This window comes from Tachypleus tridentatus, chromosome 6 (genome assembly GCF_004210375.1).
Source record: "Tachypleus tridentatus isolate NWPU-2018 chromosome 6, ASM421037v1, whole genome shotgun sequence".
Lineage (NCBI taxonomy): Eukaryota > Metazoa > Arthropoda > Merostomata > Xiphosura > Limulidae > Tachypleus > Tachypleus tridentatus.
In genome coordinates this window covers 51,507,672-51,530,308 of record NC_134830.1, presented here as the reverse complement: position 1 = coordinate 51,530,308, position 22,637 = coordinate 51,507,672, and the positions used below count along the sequence as shown (strand labels likewise).

At 34.6% G+C, this 22,637-nt stretch overlaps 1 protein-coding gene across 4 annotated transcripts in view; it reads left to right on the top strand.

Moving 5' to 3' along the window:
• Nucleotides 1-274: 274 nt before the first annotated feature.
• Nucleotides 275-22,637, top strand: part of LOC143252483 (uncharacterized) — a 63,606-nt gene continuing 41,243 nt past the window's right edge. For 2 of the 4 annotated variants that reach the window (XM_076504678.1, XM_076504674.1), the window contains exons 1-3: nucleotides 275-630; nucleotides 19,028-19,405; nucleotides 20,482-20,682. In XM_076504678.1, coding sequence (XP_076360793.1) covers nucleotides 19,157-19,405; nucleotides 20,482-20,682 — 450 coding nt within the window. In that variant the 5' untranslated portion in view covers nucleotides 275-630; nucleotides 19,028-19,156. The remainder of the gene's footprint in view (nucleotides 631-19,027; nucleotides 19,406-20,481; nucleotides 20,683-22,637) is intronic. The other 2 variants (XM_076504677.1, XM_076504676.1) reach the window with 2 other exon arrangements.

Genomic DNA, 22,637 nt, shown 5'->3' with positions numbered 1-22,637 from the left:
GATTTATGTAAAACACAAGATCGTCGTTCTAGATTCGTGATCTTTCCGCATACACAAAAACAAATTAAGAGTGATTTTCACAGAAGTAACTAATATTAAAGAAATAGTAGGTCTAATAAAGCTAACACTTGCCTTCACAATAAACAAACAAAACAATACCACTTTGCTTCATCTCATCACTCAGGCCGTGGGTCAGCCTATACCTGGTCACGTGGGTGCTAGTGTCGTCTGTATTTGACTGCTTGTTTACTGTATATTGATTACTGGTTTCCATAGGAACAAGTATGCTTTACAAAGGTAATGTTCTACGTAAAGTTTATTTGCTATTATTCTAAGTAACTGTATTATTTGAAGGATTGGCACATGACTTTGTACTGGTACTAATCCTATCCGGAACTGCAAAAAACAAACAACAGGTTTCGGCCCTAAACCAGGGAACTTCATTACATACTTGAAAAAGGTGTATTGTTGCAAAACCCATGAAAACAGACAGACGCACAAAACTCACTCCGGAAGGAATGCAGAAAGAAGTGTAAGGTGGTTTAACACAATGGTCTAGTCTACTCTACAAAAGGTGGCAGACACCTGTTCACAAACGGTCACGGTAAACTCTTGGTTTTCGCATTACGGGTAGGTGTTCTTGATCAATGGGTCTGTTTATCTTTTCATACAATCTTATTTTCACTCTAAAACTTAAATATATATATTTATATAATATCTACGATATATTAGCAAGATAAACCTGTTTCCACGCGTTTTATTCTTGAATTGTTAATGGATATGTTCTCATGTTCTGTTACATAGTATGTTATTTAATAAATGTGTATATCTAGTTTCAGATGTAACAAACATTAGAAATGCAACTTTGTTAATTAACAAACTTACAAATAAAACAATATTTTGATGATGACTATTATAAATAGAAGACGACGATTGGATAATAGACGAGTTACAGTAACACGTTTGTACTTGTGTTGCCCAAAAGTGTTTGTGAGATTTTAATAACAACGAATTTAGTTTGTTTCAAATGTTCGCACAAAGCCTCAAAGGCTACCAGTGTAGCTCGTCCCTAGCTTTGAACTGATGGATTAGAGAAGTAATAAATAGTCAATTTGTACTACGCTATTCGAACAGTGAGGTTTGACAGTCTCTTTTATAACTCACCCACGTCCCAAAATGATGAAAATGTGTTTTTTTCCCTGCAGTAACAGGACTTGAACCATATATCATCGGTATTTACTGTTTTGTACGCTAACCACTAGGCCTTACACAGTTATTACTGAAAATGGAAAGAAAAAAAATGAAGGTTGAGCTAATCTGCCCTCTAGAAGATAGGAGTTTTTCAAGTGTTATTACTAGAATCAATATTTTAATAAAATATTTGATAGAAATTTACATGATAAGTTTTTAATACATGTATGACGTCAATATATCCTTGATTAATTCGATTGTGCTTTACTTAAAGGGAGTGAACTACACAATGAAAGTCTCAAGTAGGGGTTTACTGGTTATAAACTATCCAGTACACTTCAGTTGGTTTATTGACTATTTAAAAAGGCGGATGGTGTTACTTTACTTCCATAAGACTGCATATAAATGTTAAGCTCTCTCATTAGGAATGTGCGAAATAAACAACATTTTTATTACTGTTTGTGAGAGGAAATACCGAGTTTTCACTGGTTACACAATATGTAAAGCTTTGACTTCAAGCAGTATTATTTGGGCCTTAATGAAACTGAAGTGAGAATACCGAAGAGGGAAAACATGCACGTACTTTTTAGAAGGGCCCAACATGGCCTGGTGGTTAAGACACTCGACTCGTAATCCGAGGGTCGCGGGTACGAATCCCCGTCACACCAAACATGCTCAGCCGTAGGGGCGTTATAATGTGACGGTCAATCTCACTATTCGTTGGTAAAAGAGTAGCCTAAGAGTTTGCGGTGGGTGATGATAACTAGCTGCCTTCCTTCTTGTCTTACACTACAAAATTAGGGACGGCTAACGCAGATAGCCTTCGTGTAGCTTTGCGCGAAATTCAAAATACAAACAAACAAAAACTTTCTACAAGCATATATGTGACGTTAGGTATTCCGTATATATTTGCATTTAATTATGTCTTAGTTTGACACGTAATGGGACTTTCAAATAACTCTTCTAATGAAAAAATTAACATTATTGTTGTTTAATGAAATATGAAACCTTACTGTGTGATAAGGTTTTTATAACTACCTTAATTGGTGAATTGTGAAAAGCACTGGATAACCGGAGATTCTTGCTAGTCAAAACCTATAGGAAAAGGTAATTCATATTGTATTTCTTTGTTTTTGATTTTCACGTAAAGCTACATGAGGACTATCTGCGCTAGCTGTCCTCAATTTAGCAGTGTAAGACTAGAAGGAAGGCAGCTAGTCATCATCACCCACAGCTAACTCTTGGGCTACTCTTTTACCAACGAATATGGGACTGACAGTTACTTTATAACGCCCTCACGGCTGAAAGGGTGAGCATATTTGGTGTGATGGGGATTCGATCCCGCGACCCTCAGGTTGCAAATCGAGCGTCTCTAACCACCTGGCCATGCAGGACTAGTTCATATTGTAATGACTTTCTGACAGTCTCTCGGAACTGTCAGGTAAACTTCATATATTTTTAAGTTATTTATTTTTAAGAGTTACATTGCAGTCCTTGGGAATCGTAGATATTCAGGATTGTCTAGTTTTCCTTTTATATAAGTAACTTGCATCTCCCAGAAATCACAGGGATCTGGAATAGTCTAGTGTTAGTTTTATGTACATATACGAGGGCTGATCAAAAAATACGCGGACTGACGTCATAAAACAAAATGTACTTTATTTAGAAGTTACAGGTCTGAGACCCCTTCAAAGTACTCTCCTCCCCAACGCACACACTTATCCCAACGGTGTTTCCACTTGTTGAAACAGTCCTGGTACGCTTCTTTTGTAATGTCCTCCAGCTCCTTCGTCGCATTTGCCTAAATCTCGGGAATCGTCTCAAATCTTCTTCCTTTCAAGGGTCTTTTGAGTTTAAAGAACAAGAAAAAATTGCAAGGAGCAAGGTCAGGTGAGTAGGTGGGGTGGGGAAGAACAGTGATCGAGTGTTTGGCCAAAAACTCACGAGTTCTGAGGGCTGAATTTCGCAGCAACGCGGTGCATCTTCACTTCTTCGGTCAAAATCTCGTAACAAGATCCAACTGATATCCCACACTCTTTACCAAGCTCCCTGACAGTCAGACGTCGAGTTGCCCGCACCAGGGTGTTGATTTTGTCCACGTGTGGGTCGTCAGTTGACGTGGAAGGACGTCCAGGACGCTCATCATCTTCAATGGACTGTCGACCATCCTTAAAACGTTCATGCCACTTGAAACATGCCGTATGCTTCATAGCGACATCACCGTAAGCCGTGTTAAGCATAGCAGAAGTTTCAGTCGCAGATTTTCCAAGTTTAACACAAAATTTCACAGCAAGTCGTTGCTCCTTCAGGTTATTCATTCTGAAATCCGCCAAATGAAAAAATCGCACTTCACTTAAAACCGCGTAGCTAATACACAAATGAAGATATCTGCAATCAGGAAATGGCGTCGTAATCAGCTGATCTGTGCGAACCTAGTGACACCAAGCGGATTCCCCTGGAACTAACTGGAGCCGCGCAATTGAAACAGTCCGCGTATTTTTTTGAACAGACCTCGTATACACTCATTTTTGTTCGTTGTAAGATAATATTTTAATGTTTATTATACATCATTTTGTTCAGTAATTTAAACAAAAATCATCTGACCAGTCTCAGACAATAAGTTTAGTTTTGCATATCCACAGTGTCTACTGTTTCATTCAGGTTATGCTTCCTGTACTGTTGTTTTATTTTATTCCAAATTTCATTTCTTACTAATGCTGCAAAAACAGCAGACAGCATGAATCTCATTTAGAAAACAATTAAGGAACTATTGTACAACTGGTAGTTTTTAACTGACATTCAGTCAGCTATTGTTAAGATCTATGCTATTGTTGTAGTTAGACAGCGCATCTTGAGAGTTTGTATCTAACATCTATTCATTTGTTATTGACGGAACATGTTCAATATGTACACTTCAGTTAGTTTATTGACTACTTACAAAGGCGGATGGTGTTTTACTTTACTTCCATAGGACTGCATATAGATTTTAAGTTCTCTCAACTTATGTTCATAATTATACAAATTAAAATTATTTATGATTTATAAAAGTGTATAGTGTTACTAACACATTTAATGTACTGCTAAAATGTTTTTATCACATCTAATATATCTTTTTCATACATATTGAACAAAACATTTAGTATATCTGATTGTGTTACCTATGTGTCGATTTAGTACTATTTATCATACTGTTCACTTTAATTTTTAGTTTGTCTGAAATACGTTTTGCATTTTCTGAAATTTTTAACTGAAGTACTTATCGCTAATTCATTTCTATAGCTAATATATATATATATAAATAAATCCTGAAAAGGTCATTTATTTAAATCTAAATAACATACATTAATTTTCATGTTTAGCTTTATAAGTTGATTTGTTCCACTAAAGTGTAGTTTAAAGGATCTATGTAAGTAACTTTGTTTAACCATTACTATTGTTGAAAATTATAACTTTACCTTTCCATAGATATTTTCATTTTGAACACTGAATGAACTACTATATATAGGTGTTATTTCTACTTCCATCAGAAATCATTAAGATTAAATGCAAATGATAGACGGGTCACCACATACATTTACCAAATTACGTGGACACTTCAATTCTGTTGGATATTTAGGCTGACTTATTATGGTTGGTGTTACGTCATCGAAGAAGGTCGAAACGTTGTTCGCTCTTCCATGTAAAATATTTTCTCAACCCAAACGAGCCGTTTTTGCATATATACGTCTCTATACAGATATGATATTAATATATGTATAGCTAAAATAACAAACTAAATAAGGCTGTTATCTCACATACTGAAACGTTTATTAATAAAAGTTCTTGATACGCTAAAATACTATAAAAACCATAGCTTATTAAATGCAGGATTAGTTTTCATACAACGTTTTACATTATGTCCATATTACTATTTGAGTTAAGAGTTAGTATTTTACCTTTATGTAACATTATATGGAAATAAATACTGAATTTATCACGAGACATCATACTAAACCCATGTTGCTGCATAAATAAAGAAATAAATGATTCGATGCAAACGACATATCAGAATTCAGTTAGTAGGCTCAGAAAAACTAATTTATCAACTATTTCAAAACAGACATTTTCTCACACAGATTTGAAACTGTTACGATAACACGAATTATCTTTACTCTTAAAATTTGTACAATTCAGTGTTCTATTTTCTTTTACTGAACTCACGTTTTATCATAAACCAATATAATATCTTTAGTATACGTAAGTAGAATATCAGTTTTACCTATAGTACATACTGAAACATTTGTTAACAAGCATCAAGATGCACTAATATACTACTTAAAACGTGTTAGTATATAAATACTGACATATACATGTTTAGCTCTATCTTTTATGATAACTTACATCTCAAGAATATCAGCTTCTGGCTAGTATATTTGAACAGCTGATACAAGTCTCCATTCACATTTCTAATATAAATGTTTCACCATAGCCTGATATGTTAGGATCAACATGTGTAAGTAAAATCACACACTTAACAAGCGTACTGAAACACTTATGAACCAAGCTTCAAGTTAGAAAAAGACGATTGTATATACGATTTGTCACAAATAATGAGTTTACATCTACATTTGAAGATTTAAAAATTCTTATGAAAGTTCTTCATAAAATATTTCAATTCTGTTACTTCTTACGATAAATGATATGGTCTACAAATAAAGAAGATTCCTTCACGTGTTTATAAATGCGTATATTTACTGTTTATCGTTACAGAATATAATTTATAACAAATGTAAAACTGCAGACTTAACAAGCATGAAGAAGCATATATTAACAAAATTTCAAGATACACTAATATATTATAAACATATTAATATAGTGTATTAGCTTTCATGAAACTTTTATATATTATGCTCATATTACTACTTCAGTTAGGGTTATATTTTTATTTGTGAACACTATGTGTAAGCAAAAATTGAAGTTATTACGAGATATTTTAGTATAGGTTTTGAAACAATGTTATGGTAACAAGCGATATATGAACTTTCATACATATATAAGGAACATCAACTTTAATTATTCATTTTATCAGTTACAATAATATTTCAATTTTAAATGAAACAGATTTTGAACAATTAGATTCGAAGCCTGATTAAAGATAAAAGGCTAGATAATTAAGGGCCTAGTTTAATCTTTTATGATAGACTTTAGAGAAACATGAACATTTAGGAAAGTGATTAAAACGTAGATGAGACATAGTCTTATATTTATTTACATATACTTTAAAATTCAACTACATTAACAGCGTTAACAAAGTTGGTTACACTAAGGAAGATATATGAAACTTAATACATCAAACAACAGATTAATAGTAATGTTTACTGCAAATATTAAAGTGAGAAATATTTTCAACAATAAAATGGTATGTGCAATCATAGCTTTCACTTTCTTAAAATGTAATGGTCCTGTAGACCTTTACATTTCAATTGTTTAAACAACATAATTTTCTTTAGAAGAAGACTACCCCTTGTCTTCACAATCTTCAGGACGAATCCTCATCTAAAATACATTCTCTATTCTGTACAACTCTAAAGGTCCAGTTCAATCAAATGAGTGCATAAATAAAACATATCACCATAAACAAAACAAATAGGAAACTCACCAAAATTATTGGCGTAGAGGTGGTGATCACATAATTGAAGATTTTAAAAATATTCACTGCAAACTATAGATTCATAACTCATTACTGTAAATGTGGTTGCGCATTAATTAACGCACATATATGTATAATCTAGGACAAAGGAACTCTTCAAGAAGTGGCACCAAAGGATAAAACACTGTGAGAAATGCTCTGACCTTTGTTCATTAGTAACATGCATTTAAACGATATACTTTTAAGCTTAGTAAGGTATGGTCTACAAGAAAAAGACATCTACTTTTTTTACACTAATATATAATTATATATATATATGTAAAATAAGAGTTTCCCTTGTCACAAAAACTTATATTCAATCTACACTAAACATACGACGACTTTCTTGAGTTATGGGAACATCCGAACACATAACAACAAGGTTTTACAATGAGGAGATAGAAATAGAACAGCAACTGTATTGTATTCACCTAACAATGTATGGCATTACTAAATATTTTGCTCAGTACCAGAGCTCACTGTGTCAGCTAGGAATGAACAAGTCTTAGTCTTAATCAAGATACTATATCAGTCATCAACGTTACTTCATTTATTAAGGAACTTAACTGATAAAGCTAAGCATGAAAATAATTGCGTATTATTTAGAGATTTAAATAAGCGCCCTTTTCAAAACGAATCTATGTATTATAGTATTACAATATATTAATTACAGAAATGAATTAGCGATAAGTGTTTTACTTGTAAAATGCAAAACGTATATGATTCAGATTGGATATAAAAGCTAAAACTATACCACAGTACATTAAATGCATACTAAATCAATACATAAAAACACGATTGGCTATATTAACTGTCTTATTCATTCCCCCAGCAGCACAACAGTATACCTATGAACTTACAATGCTTGAAATCGGGTTTAAAGACCTATGGTGAGCAGTGCACAGATAGCCCATTGTGTAGCTTCAAACAAAGAAACTTGTTCAATATTCGTGAAAATACAATAATTCTGATGAAACTTTTCACTAGTATATTAAATGTATTAGTAACATTATCCTCCTATAGCAACAAGTGTAATACAGTTAAATTTATAAATGAAAAATATAAACATAAGTTGAGACAAGATAAAATTCGTATGCAATGCTGTGGAAGAATAGCAGCACTTTCAGGTTATAGAAGTACGATTCGTCTGTGTAAAACACACACGATACGTCTGGTGAAACCATACTTGTGTAGAATTTTAGTAAAATCTTATGGTAAAACTATAAAGTAATTGTCAACATATGTAAAATTAAATATTTTGTCAGGAGCTGTTATGCACAACAAAAATCATAGTAGTATGGTTAGAGGGACAGGATAACAATATATTTAATCAATAAAGCCAATCCAGTAAGACTGTAAGTTAAATTATTTCATGGTATTTAGATATGTTATCACAAAAAGTCCACCCTTTTATTGATTTGTAAAAACTATACATGCACTATACAACAAGATAAAGTTATTTTCATTATTTGATCAAGTGATGAAATATGGTAACATTGTCCTTAGTAGCATCATCCACCTATAGAACTTTAGTAAGACTATTAGCTTATAGAAAAACCACCCGCCTTTGTGAAAGCTGCGCAGTATAATTAAATATATAAATGAAAACTATAAACAGAAACTGAAACGAATTGAAATCTGTACGCAATCCCATGGAATTATAGTAGCACTGTCTACTTATATAAACTCCATTCGTCTTTGTAAATCACACCAAACACACCTAGTAACATCATTTGCCCATAGAACCTCAGTAAGATCATCTGTTTAAAGAAACACTGTCGTCTTTGTCCAATTCTGTGTAATGTAACTAGATATATAAATGAAAACTATAAATGTAAGTTGATGCAAGTTTAAATCCGTACACAGTTCTATTTGCCTGTAAAAACACTGTCCGCCTTTATAAAAGATATGTAATATATAAGCAAAATCTATAAAGCTGATGATATAAAAATTATAAAGTGAAAGTGTAACACAATGTTACGCAAATTAGATTAAATTATAAATTTAAGACTGATTTTTACTACAAAGTTAATGTTACGTTAATCAATCTGCATGCTTATCATACCAGTGCGCCCTCTGGCGCCACTTCGTGGTCTAGCAACGCGTTTTCTGGTAACGGACAACAGTGCCACGCTCTCTGTTGAGTATCATTCGAACTATAATGTTATATGACATCTAAGAGCAACGTGCTCTCTGGTAGCAGACAACTTCCATCGTTAAGCGCAGTGATGGCATTAGAATTTACTATTGTCAAATTTTGATCTCACCCTCTCAGTTCGATCTGACACGTAATCTGAGGGTCGCGGGTTCGAATCCCTGTCAAACTAAATATGCTCGCTCTTTCAGCCGTAGGAGCGTTATAACTTACGGTCAATCCCATTACTTATAGGTAAAAGAGTAGCCCAAGAGTTAGCTGTGGGTGGTGATGAATAAATTTCCTCTAGTCTTACACTGCTTAATTAGGAACGGCTAACGTAGATAGCCCTCGTGTAGTTTTGCGTGAAATTCAAAGAAAATAAACCTCCCATTTCCTAATGGATTTAAGTCTTAATGCAGAATACGAAGCGGGAGAAGATATCAAGTTAGTAAAGCGCCACCAGATGGTAAAAAGTAACTAATTTTTATTCCACTTTGGATGAGGTTTTTAATTTGAAATAAAGTTTCAATTAACATTGGGTTAATGAGTATATCAATCACACCTATCTTAAGTACTTTTTTTTTAAAGCCACAGGCTCATGGTTCAGAAGGCATTGTTAATTTAAGGCATTATGGGATATGTTTTGAAATTATTCTTTCCAGTTTTGGACGGGGGCTACTATCTCTTTTCTAGATAAGTTCGTAGTACTGTAGATTGGTGTCGTTTTTTAATTGTTGAATCAATTTAATAGGCATTTGAGATGGCTTGGGTAGATTGGTTCTTGTAGAACTTTGTGAAATTGTCAGCTTTTTTTATTTAAGAATATTATAAAGACACAGAAACGTCCAGCTTTACCCTATCTTATAGCCCCATGGCAGCCTATGTCACAAGAGTGACCACAGTGACCTAAAGATCGAGGCTTGGTTAGCTGAATTATAAAAGTTTTCATTTGATGTTTTTTGAGCCAGCCTTTCATGTGTAGTGTTCATGTCAATATTGATCCTCCGTACAAATGTACTTGTAACCTACTCGACAGTGAAAGTGATTTTAGAACCGAAACTGTTTTATAACTTGTATTTATTTTGCATGTAAATTTTATTGAATATTTTTTGCCATGTATTATTTCTTTTAGTTGAAAAAGCAGGATAAGTTTTTAAAATGATTTCTCTATCTCGTCTCAATTACTGACTATTATATTTCTATTCCTGTCGTTTCATACATCGGAAATTAGTCACACCTACATGCACTATTTCCAGTGAAAGACAAACTAAACACTTCCGTGTTGTCATGGTGATCTGCCGTAGATAGCATAATTGAAGATCGCTTTATTAAGGTTAGAACTTCCTAGACTCATCTTTAATTCATCCTGAGGATCTACTGTCTTCCGAAATCACTTAAGTTAACTTTTTTTTTTTTAATTTTGCGTGATATCATAGTTAGTCTACTAAAAGTCCCCCATCCTCCTCAAAATTTCGTGAACTCTTCTGCCACTGTGAATCTATTATATTACCAAGTTTATTTCTTAAATGAGTTTTTTCTTTAAATTAATTTTTACTATTTAGTACATTATTCCCGTTTGGTTAGTTATTATTTAAATAAATTATTGTGTTGTACGTAAAAACGTACTTTCCATGCAACACTTATTTTTGTGTATTTAATTTTTCCTTGAGTCTTGCCTTCCAGCAACATGTCTGCAGACTCCCATTGCTAAAACCCGGATTCCATGTTGGGCAGAGCAAAGATAACCCATTGTGTAGCCTTGTGCTTAATCCTAAACAAACCCAGAATATTTCCTTAAAACTAATTTGGAAACAAACATCCGAAAATCAGTTCATAAATATTACACATTTGTGGCAAGATGGAAATTGTTGAATTAACAATGTCGTATAAGATAATTTCTGCAATGAAATATTATCTTGCTTCTGGGTTTTATAGGGGGCCACGATTCTTAACAGCAGGTGCCCGTGACCTTTTAGCAACATCAGACGAACATATATACTTCACTTATTTTAAAACAAGCCAAACATGTACACAAATATTCGTTACACAGTTGAAAGCAGATCTTTAAATAATTCTCTTTTCCCATGAAAAGTTCAAACAGGCTGGCGCAATTACTTTAGAACACGATTGAAGAGACGAATTATTCTTCTGTACTCTGTTATTACAGTACAAACTTCGATTTTTACACTTTAAAAACCATTACTAGACACACTTTGTACCTAAACTCAAGATCACTCAGTCTATATTTCAGTCTACTGATTTTTAAGAAAGGTGTATATATACTGCTGGCCAAAATCTTAAGGCCAATGACCATAAAGAAAAAATATGCATTTTGTGTTGTTAGTCTCAACCACTTATTTGAGTAGAGCTTTGAAAGATGAAAATAAGAAAAGGGATTTTTTTTTTCTAGAAATTAATAGGGAAAATGTGAACACTATGAAATTAGCCTAAATACTAGCTGGTTAAAAGTTTAAGACCATACTAAAACAAAGCGTTAATTGGTAAACACGTAACGAAATTTAGTCATTTGTGTTCAAGCATTAGCGTTGTCAACATCTCCCACCGACACCTCCTGTGTTATATTGGGGAAAAACATAACAAAGGCTAAAAGGTTGACAGATTTTGAACGTGGCAGAATTGTCGAGCTGCAAAAGCAAGGTCTCTCTCGACGTGCCATCGCTGGAGAGATTGGGTATAGTAAAACTGATGTTGCAAATTTCTTAAAAGACCTTGAGGGATACGGAACGAGAATTTCAAGTGGTCGGCCTAAGAAAATTCGCCGGCGTTCAGCAAGAAAATATAACGGGTTGTCCGGCAAGACACAAACCAATCGTCGAACCAAATTAAGGCCCTTACGGACGCAGAATGCAGCTCAAGAACAATAAGACGGCATCAACGAGACAAAGGTTTTAAAAACTGTAAACATCTTTAAAGGCCACGCCTCCTTCCACACCACAAAACAGCTCGGTTAAACTTTGCTGCGAAGCACCAAACATGGGACGTAGAAAAGTGGACGAAGGTTTTGTTCTCTGATGAGAAAAAATTTAACCTAGATGGTCCAGATGGCTTCCAACGTTACTGGCACGATAAGGATATCCCACCGAAGATATTTTCTATATGACACAGTGGAGGAGGTTCCATCATGATCTGGGGTGATTTCTCCTTTCATGGAACAATGGAGCTTTAGGTTATACAGGAACGTCAAACAGCAGCATGTTGGAGAGAGCATCCTTATTGACTGAAGGCCCTCGCTTGTATGGAAATGACTAGAACTTTCAGCAGGACAATGCTGCAATTCACAATGCCTGCAGGACAAAGGACTTTTTCATGTCAAATAACGTGATTCTTTTGGACCATCCAGCATGTTCGCCCGAACTGAACCCCATTGAAAATGTTTGGGAGTGGATGGCAAGGGAAGTCTATAGAAATGAACGTCAATTCCAAACAGTGCATGATCTTCGTGAAGCCATCTTCACCACTTGAAATAACATTCCAACCAGCCTTCTGCAAACGCGTATATCGACCATGCCAAAGCGAATGTTTGCAGCTATTCGCAACGACTACTGAGATTTCTTGTTGGGCATTTCCTACCCTGTATAGGACTTCTTTTTGGTATGGTCTTAAACTTTTGACCAGCTAGTATTTAGGTTAATTTCATAGTGTTCACATTTTCCCAATTAGATGCTAAAAGGTTTTTTATTTTTATTTTCTCTTTTCTTATTTTCATATTTCGAAGCTCTATTCAAATAAGTGTTGAGTCTAACAACACAAAATGCATATTTTTTCTTTATGTTCATTCGCCTTAAGGTTTTGGCCAGCAGTGTGTGTGTGTATATATATATATACACTATACAGCAATCTAGAACTTTTTATACACTGCTAAATATTATATGATGCAATTAAAATCGATTAAAACAACGAAAATAATTCGGAAGGTTTGAGTAACATGAACATGATGCCAATTCATAATAACTGGATGGCCCGGCATGGCCAGGTGGGTTAAGACAATATGAAGGTCGCGGGTTCGAATCCCCGTTTCACCGTGGGGGCATTATAATATAACGGTCAATTCCACTATTCGATGGTAAAAGAGTAGCCCAAGAACTGGCGGTGAGTGGTGATGACTAGCTGCCTTCACTATAGTCTTACACAGCTATATTAGGGACAGCTTGTGCAGATAGCCCTCGTGTAGTTTTGCGAGAAATTTAAAAAAATAATAATAATAACTGGACTACACAGTAAATATAAACAGTTACGCAAGCAAACTTGCCTTAACTATCACTTCTAAAAATAACTTTAACGTTCACATAATATAAACTAAAACATACTATCGTATTAAACTTAAAATGTATAGTCATGTGTGTCTCACAGTATTTACATAAGATATTCAAAGTACTTGTCAGTTTTTTTAGCACACTGTAGTTTTTTCTCCTTAGTTTAATTTTGTTTGGAATTTCGCACAAAGCTACTCGAGGGTTATCTGTGTTAGCCGTCCCTAATTTAGCAGTGTAAGACTAAAGGGGAGGCAGCTAGTCATCACCACCCACCGCCAACTCTTGGACTACTCTTTTACCAATGAATAGTGGGATTGACCGTCACATTATAACGCCCCCATGTCTGGGAGGGCGAGCATGTTGGGCGCGAACACGCGACCCTCAGATTACGAAGCGCACGCCTTAACGCGCTAGGCCATGCCAAGGCGGATTAGTTTAATATAATAATTTGTACTATGTGTTACTGAATGCGAATATTTGTTTAGTCTTTAGAAATTGTATTTTAACCAACAAGTTCTTTAGTAGCGCAACTACTTTTCTGGTGTGAAGGTGTCTCTATTACATGGATAACCATTTAGCGCTTATATACACAAGTTTAACCTCTCAGCATTAGACCTTGATCAGGTACTATGTAGACGTCCCCTCGGTTGTCAACATTCACTGTATCGGATTTATATTTTTGCTCTTTTATTGTTGTTTTCAGATATTTCAGATTTCGTGTTTATCTTGTTTTCTTTCTAAAATTATGTTCAGTACTTCTTAGTGTTTAAAACTTTAGCCTCTAATATTGTAGTTTGGTCGAATTTTACACCGCAAGATGTCTCTATGGGCTACGCGAAACAAATAGAATCTCAACTAATTGAACACAACATCGTTTATGTTTTGAATTTTACGCAAAGCTACACGAGGACTATCTGCGCTAGCCGTCCCCTATTTAGCAGTGTAAAACTAGAGGGAAGGCAGCTAGTCATCACCTCCCACCGTCAAGTATCGGGCTACTCTTTTATCAACGAATAGTGGGATTGACCGTCACGCTATAACTCACCCACTGCTGAAAGAGCGAGCATGTTTGGTGTGACGGAGATTCGAACTCACGACTCTCAGATTACGAGTCGAGCGCCTTAACCACCGGGATTTTTTGCTGTGATACCGCCACAATACTAGATTTATTTGCTTAGAGTCCGTAAATACAGCCCGACGTTTACTTTGATGCTGCTATTCTCTAGAAAGTTTGATAACCAGTGAAGTTCCATTTTGAATAATTTATAACTAAGACCGTTGTGCCAGATTTTGTCGAATGCTTTCTCTAAGTCGAGAAATCATCCGACCGTGTAGCGGTTTTATTAAAACTGTTTATTATTTCTTCTGTTAACGAGCAGTAGTTTTTATTAAAACTGTTTATTATTTCTTCTGTTAACGTGCAATAATTTTCATTTAAAGTGGTTATTATATCCTCCGATAACGTGCTGCGGTTTGTATTTAAATTGTTTATTATTTCCTTTGTAAACATGTAGTAGTCTTTATTAAAACTGTTATTATTTCTTCTGTTAATCTAACTGAATTATTAGTAGTTTGTGGATATTTTCTAAAACCGTTCTGAATTTCCGTAGTTTTCAAGTTAATTCTGGATAGGCGAGTAATTTATTGTCTAGTATTTTATCTGGCGATTTTCTTCAGTTGGTAGGCCTGTAGTTTGCCAGGTTATTCACAGGTTTATCTTCCTTCTGGAACATAATAACACCAGCTTGCTTCCCAGTGGTCTGATAGGTAAGTTAAATACTACTGCCAGGTGCTTGTATAATATCAGGGCTCACAATTTTTATTAGTATGTTTTATATTCTGTCTTGGTTCTTTTTCTTGAGTGCTTTTATGTTGCTTATGCAGTTTCTGCGGTTGAGATTAGTTTGATACAATTATTACGTGGCTGTATTCACCTGTTTTGTTGGATTTTTTTCGAGATGTATTTGAGTTGAGTGTGTTTTGATGACTATTCGTTTTCACGTAATTATTTAGTAAATTAACAAATCGATTATTAATGTTTCGCTTGCCCGGTGTTCTAAGGGTTTTTTGTAGCTGTTTTTTAAAAGCACTTTCTTTCTGTTTATTTGTGTATGCATATGAGTGTGCGTTTGTTCTGTTATTTTTAGCTACGCTTTTTATGTGTGTTCGAAAAAACATTGTATCTGTTTAACAGTAGACAGTAATTATGATTCTAATTGTTTATTTCATTTATTAATGTATTGAGTTTATATTTTGTTTGGTTATCATGTATTCTCTGTTATTGTATTTTCTCTATTGGCAACCTGTTAGGATTCCATGCTGTGTGATTATTCCTGTTCTTCGTTTATGTGATGAATTTTCTGCTGTGTTTATGAGACTGTTGACCAACAGCAGTCTGGTTGGTCTTTGCTTCATGGAAAGGCTCGTCTAAAAGAAGTAAATGTAGTATTCTCTTCATACTTTATTCATCTAGCTTCTTAGCAGCTGACTTCTTTCCGAGAATGTTGGTTTATTAGATTTGATGCAACGTCAAAGACACCCCAGATCGGTAAACGGTCGCTCTATACGTCTTCGAAGACCCACAACAAATGAAATGAAAGCACAAGTGTAGGGCACATAACAAGATATAATACGTTACTGATTCGCTTCGCTTTTACTTCGTTGATATTTGGGTATGTTGGATTTTAGATACCCAGGAGGGTCAGGTCCAAAAGACCACTCCCTCCATCCCTAACTTTTATGTCAGCTACTACTACGTTGTAGTTGTAGTGCTTTAGGGCCAGAGTAACCCACAGTACTCCGGCTCTTTTCAGGGCAATGTCCACATATTGTCTTGAGTTGTCTTTTTTTTCCTCTTTTACTTTTTAAATCTATTTTGTGTATATTAAAAAAAAACAACTAAGAATATTATACTAATTTTAAACCTCTGGTGTATGGTGGCCAGCTTAATTTATATTTCTTAAATATATATTCATAGGAGAGAGGTATTTAGGACTATGTTCATCATGTATGTAGATCACACAACTAATCATTTTTATGCCAATTTTTATTAAAATAATTTAGTGCATTATGGAATAGTCTATCGGATACTGTCTCTAAGTTTGCATACTTGTGCATAAATGTAAATGAAGTACTGCGGGTTACTTCATAAGCTGAGGTTAAAATTGAATTTTGTATTTTTTTGTAGTTTGTGTAATTGTTTTTGTGTTATGTTTATCCAGACTGGGCATGCGTATTCTTTAATGGGTCTTATGTATGTTTTGTAGATTTTTATCATATTATCAGGTGATGTGCCTTGATTTTTACCCGATAGGCTTCTTGCATAATTTGCTCTTTTCCATATTCTAGTCAGGATATTGTTAGTATGCTGTATCCACGTTAATTTGGTATCATAAGTTAATCCTAAATATTTAGCCGAGGTAACAGTCTGTAAAAGTGATCCGTTCATGTATAACTTTAGTGGATCTTTTTTTTAGTTTATTTGATCTGGTGAAATGTATTACTTGGTTTTTTCGGAATATTTATTTTTATTCTATATTTCTGGTAGTATTCTTCTAAATTATTCAGGACTGGTTGGAGGTTTGTTGCTGCTATTGAAGAAGTGGGGGCACTTTTCCAGACCGCTACATCATTACGTCACTGCTCTCTCTCTCTCGGTGTTTGGGTATTGTATGTTCGTACCCTAGAGGATCAGGTTCTCTTTGACCCCTTCCTACGTCACTGCTATTAGGACAATTATTTTTTCTTTGAATTTCGCGCGACGCTACGCGAAGGCCATCTAGGCGTCTCTAATTTAGAGTGGAGGAAGCTAATCATCATCATCCTCTGCCAACGAATAATGGGATTATCTGTCCTATTATAACGCCCTTGCGGCTGAGGAGACAAGCATGTTTGGGGGGGAACAGGGATTCGAACCCACGACCTTCATAATAAGAGTCGAATGCCCTAACCATGTGGCCAAGCTGGGCATAGAGAGTTACTCATATATGCTGGTATTATGTCATTTATTTAAACAATTATCTGTATCTTTGATAAAATTCAGAAGACGGCTGTCGTTTGTTTTTTAATTTCGCGCAAAGCTACTCGAGGGCTGTCTGCACTAGCCGTTCCTAATTTAGACTAGAGGGAAGGCTGCTAGTAATCACCACCCCGCCAACGCTTGGGCTATTATTTTACTAAAGAATAGTGGGATTGACCGTAACATTATAACGCCCCCACGGCTGAAAGGGCGAGCATATTTGGTGTTATGTGGATTCGAACCCGCGACCCTTGGATTACGAGTCGAGTACCTTAACCACCTGGCCGTGCCGGGCCTTTGTATGTTTGCCTGTCCATTACTGGCGTTTTGTTTTGTAACTTCAAAATATGTACGTGTTTCTTAAACACTAGGCTATTTTCTATATGTAAGTAAAAGAGGTGTGAATAGCAGCAGTGTTTGTGTTCTGGTGTGTGTAATTTGTGTGAAAGGTTTGTTGTTGTTTTGAATTTCGCGCAAACTACTCTAAGGCTATTCGCGCGAGCCATCCCTAATTTAGCAGTGATAGACAATGGGAATACAGCTAATCATTACCGCTCACCATCAACTCTTGCCAACGAATAGTGAGATTGAAGGTGATGTTATAACGACCCCACGGCTGAAGGGGCGAGCATGTTTTTTGTGTAGTGAAAAGAACAGACCAAAGGGTTATTCTACATTTACTTTTTATTTCCCAAATTTTACGCACATGTTTATTTTCATTTTTCATTCTTTGGTGGTCAATTGATAGTTGACACTGTCTTAACTACGAAGGAACATGACGATACAATTAAAATTGTAATTAAAGCATGTATATTTACTGCCTTCCATAATCTTACACGCAACTTTTAAAGTAAAATGTATATGTATATTCACTTGCATTTAGCCTGTCAAAAATGACGGGGTAAGAACAACGAACTCCCACCCCATACTATACCCTAACCTCACATTCCATAACTAACTCAAAAAAATATATTTTGCGAAATCAAATTTAATGGATTAAGAGGCAGAAAAGTGTAGTTTAGGCATTTAAATTCTGGTAAATTCCTTTGTGAAAGAATTGAAATTAAGATCATTCATGACAAGAATTCGTGGCGTATTCATAGAATGATTATTGGTAAAAATTAGTTAGATTAGCAACTTCTAATACACTCTGTTTTAGTAACGCTACATTCCAACAATGGCTTTTATGTCATGCCGCTTATTAACAAAAGTATGAAATAATATTGTTGTTAGTCTATGTACTGAAAGTATAAAATGACAAACAGAGACAACAAAACCGCAAAAATATTTGTTGATCTCTTAATTTAATCATCGTTGATTCAAGAGTTTTGTTTTTATTAAAAACGTTGTTGATATAACTGAAAATAGCTTATTTAATAAATTATTTAAGTTTAAAATTGAATCGTTATTTTTACTCTCATGATAAATTTATGCACTTGACTCTAGACTAGGTGATCCCACACTACGTCTTTATTGTAGACTTATTATACCAACACTCGCTACACTTATAACGTATCACGGCCGTCTCACACCTGCATCACTAAAATCACAACGGGCAGCAAATAATAGAACTGTTTTATTTGGATAAACGCATTTTGGCTTTAATGGCACCTCCTATTTCGAGAAATCAAGAGAAATGAAGTGTGACGTGACACACACTGGCTTTTATATATATAGATTAGGCGTATATATATGAATATACTTGTGTAACATAAACATGCATTTTCTCTTTTTTTGAGTTTTAACTTCATCATAAGGGATCCAATAGAACAACTATAAGCATTTGTTTAGTGAAGCATCTCGACTGTGAGCAGAAGAAACGACGAAGGTCATGAAATCTTGAGAGACCTCACAAGCTTTGTCTATCTATGACTTCCATACCTTCTGTTGCTCAGCCCCCGTGGAATCCGATGCTCCCCCCTGTCCGTAGGACGAGTTACTCTCCTGGAACTATGATGAGCACGGTCAGTGATGACCCCATTTCTTTATGGCTCCGCCTTGGAGCGCTAGAGAAACTTGAACAGGTACTGCTAGATGGCTACGGTAAGCAGCTTTACGGAAAAACATCTCGGATCCCAGAAGTTAATAAATTCCTTAAACAAATACCCGTCTTTCAGGTAATTATGTTGAAAACAATCATATTGTAATATAAACTTGTTGTGCAACGTGTTTGTGTACGTAGTAAAAATATATATTTGTTTGAATAAAGCATTAACATCTATCGCCCGTTTCAAGTTTGAACCAAACACTGGTATCTAATACTCATTATTACTGAAGCTTAAGTGTTGCACGAATAAAATAACTTATGAGGCTACTAAAGTATTGTTGAAATATATTTTTTTTCGATATTTTAACTTAGATGTTTGATAAAGAAGGCTTGTGATTGCGATAACATAAAATCTAACAAGTTAATGTTTGTTTGGAATTAGGCAGAAGGTATAATGGGCGATCTGTACTCTATACACTACGGGTATTGAAACTCGGTTTCTAGTGATGTCAGTCCGCAGACATACCGCTATACCACAATGGGGGGAAGTAGAAAGTTAAGGATCGTTTAGATCCGTTTAATATACATAGAGACATGGATACGATATAAATATGACATTTAAATGAATAATTAGTAATTATTAATTTAGTTCAGTACCAGTCCGTTTGAATAATTATCAAGTAATTGATAAAGCTGCTTCTGTAATTCATGAAGTAATTGGCTCATTATACAAATTTATAAGTATGTTAGGCCTTTGTACAGTTAGTCTCGGAAGTTCTGTTGGAATGTTTGTGAACTTAGGCCTACAAATTCTGTCAGAGTGAACCTAACTTGTAGCATACTTTATTGAAGAATTAAATTAATTATTTACCATTACCTGGACTGATCTGGCATTCCTTTCACCAAAAAATTCAAAAGATTTCGCTTGACAGCTGTATTATTCTCACTCTCTCGATCTTACGTTATATTGAATACTTTAAGTAAAAGAAATATTCTGACGATTTTGATTTCATTTTTACTTTCGAAACATCCTTCCATTCGTTTTATTATTCTCACTCTCTCGATCTTACGTTATATTGAATACTTTAAGTAAAAGAAATATTCTGACGATTTTGATTTCATTTTTACTTTCGAAACATCCTTCCATTCGTTATTTAATTTCACTAATTAAATAACTTTTTTTACTTATTTTATCTTTTATGTTAGGCGAAGATTGAAGAGATCCATAGGGCTGTAGTTAAAGGGCAGTTACGAGAGGTGCAACACCTTATTGACCGGAAGAAATTGGCCTTCTCACGTGATCATATGGGTGCTAGCACGCTTCACAAAGCCGTGCTGTATGAGCAGACAGAAATCATGGAGTATTTGCTCGATCGGTACAGTAGCGTCATACACGCTAGGGATCACGTGAGTGAATACTATTCACTAAAAAAATGTTAAACTCTTCTAACAGTGTCGTAACAAAGATTTCAGGGAGAGAATATGCCTTGAAAAGTATATTGTCTGCCCCCACCTCAAAAAACAACACACTCTAACCACTTCGTTTATATATATTTATTATTTTGGTTTATATTTAACATATAGGATATTTTCCTTTCTGAAAAGATAAAAACTGATTTTTTATCAGTTTTGTTTGGGAATCCCCATTACACAAACATTTCAAAATACAGTATGATGTATAGTAAAATATAACACTTGAAAATTATGTATATGTAATATAAAATAAATCTATAGTGTATATTCATACTTTAGAAAAAAAAATTCTTTTCTTCCTTCTTCTTTCTTTCTTCTTTATTTTTCATTTCTCTTGTCCGACGGTAAATATTTAAGAGGGTTGATCCCTATACGCCCTGTCTACGGTTCTGTCATCTAGCAATAAAAAGTAATAATTGTGGTTTTCTTGTAAGTAAACAATTGATTTAGATAAATAAATGTTTTGTTTTCTTTTTACTTTAAGAATTATTTTGTAAGTAGTATTAACTATATTTAGGACATGGTGTTATGCAATCAAAAAGATAAACTTGACAAGAGTAGGTATGGTAATTCGGATACCGAGAGTTAATTGCAGTATATAAGAATTATTTGTGGTAGGTGGCGTCACAGACAGAATGTATGATTCGTTTTAGCCTCACAACTGAGATATGAATCGTCTAGTATCTGGATAATAAAAATGTTGTTGTTTTTTTTCTCGGGGTGCTTCCATTTTCTCTTACAACACAATGTTAGAGTATATTATGTATAGAACATACCGATTTTTATCGAAACAGCTACCAAGGTAAAGATCCCGACCATTTAATCATGTAATTACCGATGGAAGTACGTCACAGAGCTTCGTAAGGACTTTATTACATGTCCAAGTAATAAAATCATTTTGAAGAAAAAAAAAAGTGATGTAGGAATGGTAGTACCAAAAAGCACAGAAACACGGTGGGGATGAATACACAAAACCATACAAAAATTTCCACATAAGTAGTCAAATCTTTCCAAAATAAATTTATTTACAACTAAGTGTAGAATTCCTTTCATTCGCATTAATTCAGGTTTGAAGAAAAAGTGTTTAAACTGAATAAGGTTTGCAGTAGCTAATTCTAATAAGCTTGTAACATTGATCTAGTAACTACTTATGTAGGGATTTTTGTGTGGTTTATGAGTTCATCTCTCCCTCCGCCCCCCATTTTTATACTTTTTAGTATAGATATACGTACATCATACTCATTTCTTATTACTTGTTTCCGTATTTCATTATTATTATTATTTTTAATGAAGGCGGTCGTTATGAAGACAGCAGTTTTAGCCTGATAAGTTGTCTTGATGGACATATACGTTGAAGTTAATAAAACACTATACTATTTCTGTACTCCACAAGTTAAAATGCAATATTTTAGTGTATAAATCATCGCAATAAGTTTATTCACTGGTGAGCTAACCCTTCTGACACTGGCATCAGAATAATCAGCAGAGCATATGACCGTTACGCTACCTACTGTTTCTCTACTTTAGTGGTGTTTTTGGCTAAATATTTGCTTAATAGCTTCTGAAAACTTAAATGAGGTGTTGTGAAAGTCTGTTGCACTGTTATGAGAGAGATTTGAGACTATGATAAACGATACATAATATGTTACGGTCCATCCTTACATATTAATCGCTATTGCGCCTGGTGATAGTGAAGTTATTAAACAATGTAAAACTAAAGGGCAGAACATTTCGAAAAAATTGATATTTCTTTGGTCTGCTTGTAAGTAGAAACTTCTCTCAGCATAATGTTAGACAGAAACATGATCGGAAACTACATCTCAAGTCAATCTGAAGCAATGTCATATTACGTTGATTTCAAGGTTAAGCCTAGCAAATGGACGCTCAAT